Source organism: Cibotium barometz, chromosome 51 (genome assembly GCF_041138505.1).
Source record: "Cibotium barometz isolate CiBa-2024 chromosome 51, ASM4113850v1, whole genome shotgun sequence".
NCBI lineage: Eukaryota > Viridiplantae > Streptophyta > Polypodiopsida > Cyatheales > Cibotiaceae > Cibotium > Cibotium barometz.
The window spans coordinates 8183893-8196618 of NC_141096.1; the positions used below are offsets into that span (position 1 = coordinate 8183893).

General features: G+C 42.1%; 1 protein-coding gene across 3 annotated transcripts; it reads left to right on the forward strand.

Moving 5' to 3' along the window:
• Window positions 1–1064: 1064 nt before the first annotated feature.
• Window positions 1065–12273, forward strand: LOC147609279 (uncharacterized). 3 transcript variants are annotated; one of them, XM_086787579.1, is made up of 4 exons: window positions 1065–1450; window positions 10565–10665; window positions 10997–11697; window positions 11806–12273. In XM_086787579.1, exons 3-4 carry the CDS (start codon window positions 11042–11044, stop codon window positions 12044–12046), a joined length of 897 nt encoding a protein of 298 aa, XP_086643705.1. In that variant the 5' UTR covers window positions 1065–1450; window positions 10565–10665; window positions 10997–11041; the 3' UTR covers window positions 12047–12273. The 3 variants fall into 3 exon arrangements, with proteins under 3 accessions (XP_086643705.1, XP_086643703.1, XP_086643704.1); XM_086787577.1 differs by lacking the exon at window positions 1065–1450 and adding an exon at window positions 9982–10396; XM_086787578.1 differs by lacking the exon at window positions 1065–1450 and adding an exon at window positions 10433–10451.
• Window positions 12274–12726: the final 453 nt, after the last annotated feature.

The window sequence follows — 12726 nt, forward strand, 5'->3', positions numbered from 1 at the left end:
GCTATAATTACTTGAGCCATGTGTATATGACTTCATATGAGATCCACCTTACTTGTTTGGTGTGGAAGAATCTCTAATGACATCTTTTGGAGGGACCCCTTATGAAGACTTTCTCTTTGGAGACACTTTCAAAAAGGAATCACATAATTCGACTCCAAAGCGTGCATCAGCTCATCCAAATGCCTTATTTGACCTTTGGACCTTTTAGTTCATGAAAAACCATCAACTTTAGCTTTTTATAGCTCCTCAATTTGATCTACAGATCAAAAGTTATGGTAAAAACAATGTAAAAGGTGAAACTGCACTTACCCTGCAAGTGAATTAGTGTCAAACCATGTACATAACCTCCTTTGTCTTACTTTTCCTATTCAAAAACCTGCACATTCTTCTATTTCTCTCCCTCTTTAGCTCCTCTCATTGTCATTCTACGATATCCACACCATGAGCTTCTACAGCATGAGCTGGCCCCAAGGTGGGACTCCTATGTCTCCCCTATTAGGGCCTGCCTGTGTCACCAATATTCCATGCCTAATCAAGCTTATGGCCTAATCCAAGCCTAATGTAATCACCCATTCCCCTATATAAACACCCATCCTTTTCATGCAATGGGGGGGCTAGTTAGAGTCACAAGAGTCACTAGAATTCTCAATCATCCACACCTCCATTTCCCTCACCACCACCACTCTCCATCACGCATACCATGCGCCACTCATACATGTGTTAATGGCATGCACCCCTCTCTCCATTGAGCACTTGATTGCCTCCTTATTCCCTCCACATGAGGAGACTCTTGAGCATCATCTACCACTCTAATTCTCTACTCCCTCCATTAATCCATGTGTACATATGGTTCTACTCTCTTAATAAAAGTCTCTACTTCCCAAAATCTATGTAATGCTTCCCCCACTCATTCCTCTCAATCCCCTCTTTCCCCTTTCTTGTAGATTAAATTATGATTAGTGTAGATGCTAGTTTGGGCATCCTATATCTTTCTCTGTGCTTATGTAATTACATATATATAATGGTTGCATCCTCTTCAACTCTCTCATGTCTCGAGGATGGTGGTTTTCTCCTTGGTTATCTTGACAATGGATGTCCTAGCCCATCCTATCTCTTGGCTAGGTGGTGCCCCTTTCAATAGTTCTATGAGTACGGTGAGGTAGTAGTGCACGAGTAGTGAGGCAACCCGATTGCATTACTTTTTCGCTCTCATTTTTGGTGCCCCCACTGAGGCTTTCTCAAGCTACGCTCTATCGAATCTATGAAGGAAGGTCCATTGAAGGAATTGTCCGCTTCTTCAACAATTGTTAAGCAAGAGACCAAGAAGGAGGAGTCTTCATCAAATTTTTGTCAAGAAATTCATCATCCAAGACTTCCGCTATGGTCTCCCCAAGAAGCTCAAGAGAAGAAGCATCTTTATCGACAAACAGCACGTATGCGGGTTAAGAAGGTTAATTTCATCCACCCTTCTTTACTTCAAGAGAAGTCCTGCTGTCACCAAGTCCTGCTGTCACCAAGGTTAATTTCATCCACCCTTCTTTACTTCAAGAGAAGTCCTGCTGTCACCAAGTCCCTAGGTCAAAGCATTGTGTTGAGTGTTTTGTGGCTAGTGTAAAATCACTCCCTCATGAGCCACGGCTTCAAGTGGTGAAAGCACTCTCAGAATCGGGAATTAACAAGTTTTTGGAGGGGGAGTTACGCATCAATGGTGTGCGATATTGGCGTGAGGGTACATATGGTGATGCACTTCAACTTCTACTAGCAAGAAGACTCAATGTGGTCAAGAAGGTAGCCATTGAAGCCTATGAGCTCTACAAGGCTGAGGATGGTCACACCAAAGCTAGGCTAATAACCGGTGAGCAAGTCCTTTGCATCTCTCAAATGGTGGGCTCTAAGAGGCACGAGCTTCAACAACATGCTTCTTGATGTTTGTAACTAAATGCAACAATGAATAACCATGTTTTACAACTTTCAGTCAGTCCAAGATATTAGGGTAAATGTGTGCATTAGTAGGAAAATATTTTTCCAACAAAGATTGGTCTTCTATTTTGGAGCTGAGAGGTTGAGAGAGATCTTGTTGTCCCCTGACCCCATAATATTTCCTATCCTGGATTATAACATATCCTTTGACGTGAACATATTCATTTTTCTTTAAGTACATTCCATGAATCATAGAGATTTGTATGGACCTATCCGCCTTCTTGCTAGGCAAACTGTGCACATAATAGCCAGTACAAAGCTTAGATTTCAAAACATCATAAGGAACTTACTAGGCCCTCATCGTCTAGCTGAGATTAATGCATCTATAAACCCATTTATTCTACCCTTAATAAGGTATGACTTGGGTCTAGATGTTTTCATCTTTGTTTTGTATTGAGTTAGATCAACACCCTCCCACTATGGCTTTTCCAAACTTTTCTGGGTGCAAAGGAGAGAAAGCTCTAGATTTTCTAGACAATCTTGAGATGGCATTCCTTGTCTCAGGGAGAGATGACATGGCAACTAAGATTCGGGCTTTTCCTCTAGTGCTAAGGGAGGAAGCTAGGACATGGTACCAAGGATTGGAGGGTGCAACCACACAAGATTGGGAGGAACTTAAGTGTGCATTCCTCCAAAGGTTTCAACATCAAGAGTCTCCAGAAGAGGTGTGGCGGAAGTTGCAAGAACTTCAACAAGCTTCCTTAAATGACTATGAGTCCTATGAAACCCAATTTGTGAGGCTTTGGGGTAAATGGACTGCATCCTTAGGTGAAGGTGAGAGAGCACCTGATTGCTTAAAGAAGGATTGTTTTCTAACAGGTCTCTTCCCTATCTTGAAGGAAAAGGTGAGGAGCAGGTTTCCTGACACATTTGAGTAGGCAATCACAATAGCAAGGGAGAAGCATAGGAAGCTTAAATTCCAATCACAAGCTAGTGTTGAGAAAGACCAAGTCCCAGCAACTCAGCAATCTCATCCAATAGCAGCCATCCCAATCAACTATGAGGGCTCACAACAAGAGCTCTTGCAGCAAATCACAAATCAGCTTCAAAATCTATCCATTAACTTGGTTCAAGGAGCTAGGCCTCAACAACCTCCAAATGAAGGTAATTGTCCTCCCCGAAGGCAACAAAGAGAGTATGTGTGCTACAATTGTGGTGAAGATGGCCATGGAATGTACTACTGTCCCTACCCTCGGCGATAACCTAATGAGGCTTTCCCAAGGAGACGAGGGCAACAAGTAACGCCACCAAGGGCAAGACCACCTCAAGGACTACTGCAACCTCCTCAACAACCACCACCCCTACAAATTCTACGACCTCAACCTCCTCCACACCCACCTGTTGAGGTTCCCCCTCTACCACAAGATCCAAGGGAAGGAGCTGTGAATATGATCGGACTTGAACACAAAGGAAAGGAGGTAGTAGTTGAAGCGGATGCCATGCCAATAAAAAGGGCTCGGATCACTAAAATAGATAATGAAAGGGATGTGGATGATGGTGGCGAAGGAACTTCTCGTCCTATGAATGGAAGTAATAAGCGGAAGGGGCGCTCTCGAAGGCACATTGGCATAGGAGACTTTCCTCTAGGGAGAGGTTCCGATCCTTATGATTTAGCCATGGATGTAAGTATGCAGGGTCCAAAGATTTCATGGCAACAACTTCTACATCTTTCCCCTAAGATGCGAAGGCAATGGGCTAAGATGGTGAGCATTCGTCGAAGAGGGAAGGTAAAGTCTGTCAATGTAATTCAAGGGTATGGTATGCAGGACATTGTCCTAGTTCTTGATGCTGAGATCAAGGGTCAAAGGATCTCAAAAGTGTATGTGGATGGTGGTGCTGATACAGAAGGCAAGGATCACATGGTGGAGGCCTACAGTGAACTTGTCCTATCCTTATGGCCCACCTACCATCCACAAAGAATCATACTTTTATATTCCAGGGTTTGAGATTCTATCCAGCAACAAATACAAGAATAGGTGGAGGATTTCACCACAAGAGAGGTAGCCTACCTGGAGCCAACGGAGGAGGAATTCCTTCAAGCCTCGCATCTATTCTCGCCAGGTACTTTTGGCTCAAATGATGAACCAACATAGGGGTTTATGACCCAGATGATGAAGAGGGTGATGACTCAACAACCAAGAGGACACCTCAGAAGAAGGCGGAGCTCCGGACAACCAACCACCATCCCCGTCACCTAAGCCGGGATCCCAACCCCCTTCGAAATTCATTGATATACTCTCTTGGTCCCCAGAAACCTTCAAGATTTTCCCTCCAGAGTTTCCACCTCCTCCCCACAACCCTCTTCCTCTCCATTACCAACTTCTCCACCACTAACATTCACCCTAGCCCCTCTAGGAACCTCTACATCTCTACCACAACCCATACTCCCAAAGGATGTTCTGCAAACCACGGACGTTCCTCCTCTCTCTCTCGCCCAACCATTACCCGCTCCACCCATCCCACCATCGAGGAGGGAGAGCTCTCTGCCCTAGTTGGATTCCCTTTAGTGCCCAATGAAGCAGAGGTGCTACCACCATCTACCATAGCTACCTAGGAGGACCCTCTAAACATATGCACATTCAATGAAGCTTTGGATGTCATTGCCCACACACTGACATACTTTTTTCCAACAAGGATCTGGAGAACACAAAGAAACTTGACCTCCGCCTATTTTACGATCCTATTTGCTCAAGGTGAATAGGAATACAGACACCCGTAGAGGTATCCAGATCACTCATAGAGGGTGCCAAGGATGTGATCCGAGCTCAAGGGGCAACCAAAGTGGTGGAATCCATGGATCTTCCAACGACGCTATTGGCAGGTCTATTGCCGAGCACCCATGTAGATCAGAGACACTGGGATCTACTTTCCAATCCCATGATGCTGAGCTGGGAAGAGTTCTAGAAGGTACGACGAACAACCAAGCAGTGCATGCTCTACAACTTCCCATCATTCGCCCCACCATCGAAAGGAGATCCAATCATCAAAATATGGATGATCTGGGTCATGGACAGTTTCATTTAGGAGTACATAGAAGTACTAAACCCTGTAGTGGTGGCCACAAGAAGATTTTTCAAGCTCATCCATTGACATGTTGCGGGCTTTCCCCAAGTGGACCACACATAGTTATCCCATCCATGGTCTCACCTTCAACATCGACCAAGGCCCAAGCATTTATGAGATTTTTGGCTGCTTTGAGCACATTTAGTGGTTCTCAGGTCACAGAATCCTGGATTTTGAAGAGATGTTCACTACACGCTTTTGGGGCACATACAGAGTCCTCAACCGCCCAACGAGTACCCTTCTACCAAAGGCTGCCAACACTTCATCCATTACTGGTGCACATACAGCATACCAACCCCACACCTTCGACACCCTCGCTCATGACGTGATTCCAAGGACATAACCACCATTAGGAAGGGGGAAATGTTAACCACATTTGGTTAACAGACTCCTTAGTCATTCACTTATAACTTTTTTGTAACTAAGCAGTGCTCTTTTTTGTAATTGGGATTCCATCGAGCTTACGACTTGTGTAATGTTGGTGTAGAGCACTAAAGTTTGGCCACTGAGCGTGCAAAATGTACTATACCAGTGAGAAATAGCAAGCCTAGTAAGTTTAGGCTCCCTAGACATGCCATGGGCAGCCGGGCATTGTACATATGAGAAAGATGTATATAAGTCATTTTATGAAATATGAAAAGGAGGCAATCCCATTCCACAATTATTTGTGTTGACTGAGAGAGTGAGAGAGCTTGAGCTTGAGCTTGTGTTTGCATGCTTGCTTACTTTCTTGCTTGTGATTGCTAGTGTATTTGTGAGTGTGCATGTCTCTCCCCTCTACCTTCTTCGCTCAGTTTGGCCACTGAGCGTGCAAAATGTACTATACCAGTGAGAAATAGCAAGCCTAGTAAGTTTAGGGCCCCCTAGACATGCCATGGGCAGCCGGGCATTGTACATATGAGAAAGATGTATATAAGTCATTTTATGAAATATGAAAAGGAGGCAATCCCATTCCACAATTATTTGTGTTGACTGAGAGAGTGAGAGAGCTTGAGCTTGAGCTTGTGTTTGCATGCTTGCTTACTTTCTTGCTTGTGATTGCTGGTGTATTTGTGAGTGTGCATGTCTCTCCCCTCTACCTTCTTCTCTCCCCCATTCTACTCTCTCTTGCAAGCTCACATTTACATAGGCTTGGTGTTGAGAGAAGCTTTCTAGCTTCACCTCCACCATAGCTTCCAGCCTCCATAGCTCCTTCATAGCTTCACCTCTGCCATTGCTTCCAACCTCCATAGCACCTTCTTCTTGAGTGAAACAAGAGGAAGAAGTAGACTGGGTGAGATGCTCAAGACGTCCCAAAGACGAGCTATCCATCTTGGATGCCATCCTCTATCCTTGGTAATAGACCCTTGCAACCTTCTTCTTCTTGTCTTAGCTTACTTTATTCTCTTGCAAAAGTAAGGGGTTCATTTAGGTGAACACATGGAGTGGATACAAAGTGGTCATTTGTATTCAAAGGAAGCTTTTCAGTAGGGTATCCACACACGAGGTTGGTCAAGCCATCCCATATTGAAAACATGGCTGATTAATATGCTTCAAGGGAACCTCCACCACCTACAGCTCCTCATGGAAGATGAATTGATTAGATTTTTGAAGCCCACAAATAATTGGCCGCCGCAATAACACAACAATATGCAGATCTTGAAAGGGTCCATACACATGCCCTTAACAAGCTGGAGGAGTGCAATATAGAGAACCGGGCACATGTCCAAGAGATAGCGGCTCTCAAGACTATAGTTGAGGCCTATGACCACAACCAACAACAGCACATGTTAGAGATTGCCAGGCTACAACAAGCTTTATAGGCACAGGTGGCTGAAGCAGGCCGATGGCAGCAAATAGTGATCGATACACAAGGCACTTTAGAATAAGCCCAAGAGGAGCTGAGAACCTCAAAACATTATGCCTTTGTTTGGAAGAGAACCAAAGAGGCAAGCACGCTCAAGCCCAACCGACTCTCTTCCAAATTAAGGCGTAATGTGTGCACCTCCTCTCTGGCTCTCTTCCAAACCACTCAAGGAAGGAGAGCTCCCCTCACAAGCTAGATTTCCATTAGTACCAAATGAAGCTGAGGTGCTGCCACCTTTAATAATAGTAGCTTGGGAGGACCCTTTGAACATCTGCACATTCAACAAGGCCTTGGACATCATTGCCACAGATATTCTCTTTCCACACATGGAGCTAGAGAACACGAAGAAACTAGATCTCTACATACTACATTCTTATCAAGGTGAATGAAAACACTTACTCCCACAAGTATCAAGATTTAACAAAGAGATCAGGCTACCATATGCCAAATGAGGAGAAGGTGCCAAGGATGAGAGTTGAACTTAGGGGCCAACCAAAATGGATGAGGCCATGGCTTTTTCAACAATAGAGATATTGGCAAGTCTATTACCAAGCACCAATGCGCATCAAAATAATAGGCCTCCACTTTCAAATCCCCCCATGATGTTGGAGCTGGGTGAATTTTTGGAAAGTAAGCAAAGACGACCAATCAAGGCATGATCTACAACTTCCCATCCTTCATGCCACCACCAAAAGGAGAGCCAACCAACCAACCAAAAAGATGGATGATCAGGGTCCTGGAAAGTTTTATTCAGGAGTATGAGGTACCGAACCATGCGGTGGTGGCCACACGAAGAATTTTGAAGCTCAACATCGACATGTTCCAGGCATTCCCCGAATGGACAACAGATAGTCATCCCATCCATGGCCTTGCCTTTAATATCGACCAAGGGCCAAGCATTTATCAAATTTTTGGATACTTTGAGTGAATTCAATGGCTTTTTCCAAGAAGCATAACTTTAATCACTTGGATAAAAAATGTTGTCATAAACATGATTCAAGTTCTATACGTATGCAGACAGGGCTGTATCTCTTTGCTTGAACTCCTCTTTTTCTTTATCCACTTTTGCATTTCATTTCTTCATTCTTTTGATGATTTTTCTCCTTTGTCGCTCAAAATCCATCTTAGCCTCACAGATTTCAATTGTCTCCTAGGTATTGTTGAACATTTTCTTCACTTTGCATATAAGACTTGACCCATTTCAGCATGAGCTTTTATTTGCATACATAAAGCATATCTCAATCTCCAGGCATAGGAGGGAGGGAGATGGTTTCCATATTGGGAGAATGGGCAAATGAATGATGAGCTTGAGTGTGGTTCATTTCTATTGGATGGAACTCAAGTTTCCATTTCCTTCTCTTTTTCATTAAACTTTCAACTCTTGAATTTTGCTCAAACTAATTTAATGAGATGTGCGCATATCCCACACATGGATGATCCAATTCAATAATACAAGATGGTTAGAATTACCGATTCTGTTCTGCCACCACTTTGCACACATAGGGTAGATATTTTATAGCTTAGATTTAAGATTTATTTTAAATTAAATTTTTTATCTTTTTTTTCTTCTAAAGTAAATTTTTGTGGGACATTACATTTTACCAAGCATAAAGAATCTGAAATGTTCTAATCTCGAGAAAAATTGAGGATAGTCTAGGCATAGGGACGTCTCATTTTCCCACGCGTAGTTTTGTGTTATTTGAAAATCGTGGCATTTTGGAATTCTATTAAGTTACTCCTTTATATATACATTTTCCTTCTGTCTCACCGGCTGAAATGTATTTGTTTAACTTCAGTAATTTCTTTTCAAACAATGTAATACAGTCCATCAACTTTCCAACATAAGCAACACTTTTAAAATGAAAGAAGTTGCCTTATTTATATTGCCTCACCAGGAGAAATATATTTATTTCAATACACTTGTTGCTTACCCAGCTAACAAGTTTGTTAGAACTATCTAGAATGTCTGACTCTCATCTCATGCTACCCGCTTGAGTGAGACTCTCACCTTCGACTAACCACCATGAGGGAGATACCAAGGGATCTTAATGAGAGCATCTCTTCTTACAAGGGTTTAAGTTTCACCATCTCTCTTCATAACCAGGAAAAAGAGACAGCTCATCCACCGCCCACAGTCTAACTGACCCTTTTGTGGTACGGGCAATTGGGCTAACCACCTAGCATCAGCTACCCACTGGCATTGGACTAACCACCCGACATTGGGCTCACCACCTAGCATCGTCTAACCACCGGCATTGGGCTAACCACCCGCCGGCATTAGGCTCATCACCGAGCATCAGCTAACCACTAGAATCGGGCTAACCACCTGGTATAGCAACAAAAATGCTACTCGCCATCAAAATGGTGTCCATCTGATTGCATTTCACAAATATAAATGAGCATTTATATCTATAGAAAATCCCATTGATTTTTGCCAAAACACTTTACTAGTAATTTGCCCAGAAAACATTCTTTTGAACTTGATGTTTAAAAACATATGCCATGGTTCCTCCCTTGAGCAATTCAAGCTTTATTTTCAGTGAATATTCCTTTTTCTTGGAAGTCCTGAGTTTTTTTCAGGCCTTTCATAATGCAATGTTAATTTAAACTTAAAGTGTTAATTAATTATTAACATCAGGAGTAACTCTTGTGATTTCCCAATCTTTGCCTTCTTTCTCGGGTTGTTCCTTGATTAGGGCCTTTCCTTTTTCATCAACTGCCATCCATACGTGTTCCAGCGTCTTCGATGTTGCAGGATACTCGTGCTCTTTTTGGAGCCATTGCTGATTTAGCACTTAAAAAAAATAGAAGATATTTGAATCTATTTGTTTGTACTAAATCTTTTGATGGTACCCGTTAGGGTTTAATTCTTCATCAAAAATTTTATTTGCACAATTAACACTAGCTTGGTAAAAGGACAAAAAATTGTCCATGGACAATTTTTTGTCCCGTTAACAGGCACTTTTTCCTGAATTAATTCTGCCTATGCAAGCACTAACTATACAAGTTTTAAAGTTTGTCTATGTTATACATGTCTTGAAAAAAACTCTCAATTTTTTTTAAGCCGTAAAAACCTTCTACAAAAAGCGCAATTGACATATCATTAACGATCCCAAGAATTCTTAATCAAGATTAGCAAAAGCTTGAAAATGTTGGTTGTGAATTGCTTCACAAAATTCTATCCATGGAGTGAAAATTGGTAGCCATGTGAATACCCATTGGAAGCCCCTCATCCATAGCCGTTGATTGGATCTCAAAATCAACGATTGTAATCATCACATAGCCCTATTGGAAAATTTTAAGCAAAGCTGCGTTTTTGAACCCGTTCACGGCTTGTGGTCATACTTGTATTATTTGTGTAGTATTCAAGTACACTCATGAAAGAGGCTAAATTTGCCTGTTGTAAAATAATGGTGGTGGGAGTTTCTTAATTAGCTAAAAAGGACGATTTTTTGTACCAAACTAGTGTTAAGAGCACGTTCAATCCTTTCATCATGGGCTCGCACGGTGCGCACCCGTCTCTCTCTCTCTCTCTCTCTCTCTCACACATCAATTTCCCCGGGTCTCTCTCTCTCTCTCTCTCTCTCTAATATTCTCTGTTTCTTTTCTCTCTCTCTCTCTCTCTCCTATTTACATTACAGAGAGAGATTGCTACTAAATAGGTAATTGAAATAGGTAATGGGCTCTCCTTGTACAAAGATGGTGATGGTGATTTTTCAAGAGCGTGTGGATAGCGACTTCTCAAGGAAGTTCTATTGTTTTTTATCCTCATACAGGTTTGCTCTTCTCTTCTCTTTTCTCATATTTGGAACAACGCTTCTCCTCTTTTACCATGGTAATGTCACAGATGTATTAAGCTCACTTATTAATGTTTTAATTTTAAGCTCTTTTTTTTAAAATTTAATAATGTTTTATTCTTAAGCTCACTTACTAATGTTTAATTTTTGTGTGTTTAAAAATAGTTAAAAAATGATGTTGGCATCCTATTGGTAAATGTATTGTTTTAAGTGGTTTACTTTTATGATAAATGTATTGTTTTAATTGGTTTACTGTTAATGTCTTTCATTTGTTGAGTACTACTTTGAGTAGCTTTCTTATTTTTTTTAGGCTTTTCTTGCCTCTGTGAACGATTCTGTGGAGGTTTCCTACATCATGGCCAACAAGAGGAAGGTTACAATTCCTCCTGAGAGATTTTCGAAGGTGGCTGATTACTTGAAAGAGAAGGCACTCACTCCTGTGGAGAGGGAGAAGTTGACGGACCTTGATGATGTCACTCTCGACAAGAATGTGGCCGTCTCAGCATACGATTCATGGGCTCTCCGCCATGAATCTGAAACATGGGGTTTCAAGGTGGAGTTTTTAGGTGGTGCCATCATTGGCACGGAGCTTGCATCCGATCCTCATTCAGATTGTGCAGCTCGCATTGCCAAAATGATCAATGCACAAGATCCTTTGGACCACTTGAAAGTGGTGCAAGAGAACACACTCAAAATTGCAGCCACCGCAAGCCGACCAAAGCCCGATGTGCTTGTGAAGGTGAAGGGTGGTCATGTGTTAGGGCCACATGTTGTGACTAACAACACTTTTCCGGTTGCGGTCTTCGAGGTTGGTGTTAGTCAATCCATGCCGGATTTGATTGAAAAGTTAAATGTGTACATCCATGTACCAACACTTCAGGTGTATGGCTCCTTCAAGCGCTATGGTTCCGGTGGTATGCTCTTGGTTGTTCATGATCAGGCCAACAATTGGAATCCCCCATCTCATGTCATATCCTTTGGGACCAATAATCTACCATCGGCTGGCATGCAGTAAGTTTTCTTTTTGGTATTGTTGTGACTTTTGAAGTTATTTACATGTTGGCATGGTTGTTTTGTACTTAGCACGTTGGAGATGGCTGAGTGGTATTTTATTTGTAGTGTCCTTGTGGAGAATACTTGGGTTGATGCACATGGAATCAATCATTCTTGGATGGAGTTAGCTCAGGGAGTGGGATTCGGAGGACCAGCTTGTGACGTTGCTCAAATTCCATTCTATCAGTTCGTCCTGCCTGCGCACACTATCTTTCAAGGTAGGAATGGTGGGATACCAATAGGAGCACCTCCGAACTATGTTTTGGATCTCTTTTCTATTCAAGAGGAGCTTTCTGAGGAGATTTGATAATGTTGCTGCTTTATTTATGCTACACGCGAAAACTTTTCTAGCACTAGCTTTTACTCAAGTCATTTTTTTTCCACATAGAACTGAATATTTTCTAGCCTCTTTCGAATAGAGCTTTTAGTCAAACTGAAATGTGTTTGGGAATGGCAGTTGATGGAGAGTGAGTGCCTACAGTCCTAGCTGTGTAGATGCTCTAGAGTTAACAAATTAAGTTGTCTTTTAACTTTTGCTTCATGTCAACAAAGTGTCTGCCTCATGGTTTTGTACATGCGTGGGAGTTAATAACATAAGTGTTCTTTGACTTTTAGATCATGGGTTGGTATACACAAGGGAACCCTTTCGTGCTGATAGTATGGTACATGCAAATGTGCATGAGGTCTTGCCATTGGGGTTTTGCATTCTAATAAATTAGTCTCTTTGAATGAATTTTTTGAATGAGTCATGATGTCTTTTGTTATTGAGAGAGAGAGAGAGAGAGAGAGAGAGTGTTGAATAATTTGGCACAACGGGCTTCTTCCCTATTTTTCACTTCTCATTAGATTATTGGGCAAGGGCCACATTCATGTCTCGACACGCACAACTACTACACACGAGTCGTCACAACACGCACTTACCCCTTCAAGCACTTTTTATAGTTTGTTCTTGACTGCTTCTTATGTTATTGATTCCAATATCTATCA

What these genes read in the sequence shown, in the direction of transcription:
- LOC147609279 (XM_086787579.1), top strand. Translation starts at nt 11,042, where the DNA reads ATGGCCAACAAGAGGAAGGTTACAATTCCTCCTGAGAGATTTTCGAAG. An exon ending in CTACCATCGGCTGGCATGCA is followed by an intron (nt 11,698 to 11,805) that starts GTAAGTTTTCTT and finishes TTTTATTTGTAG; the next exon opens with TGTCCTTGTGGAGAATACTT.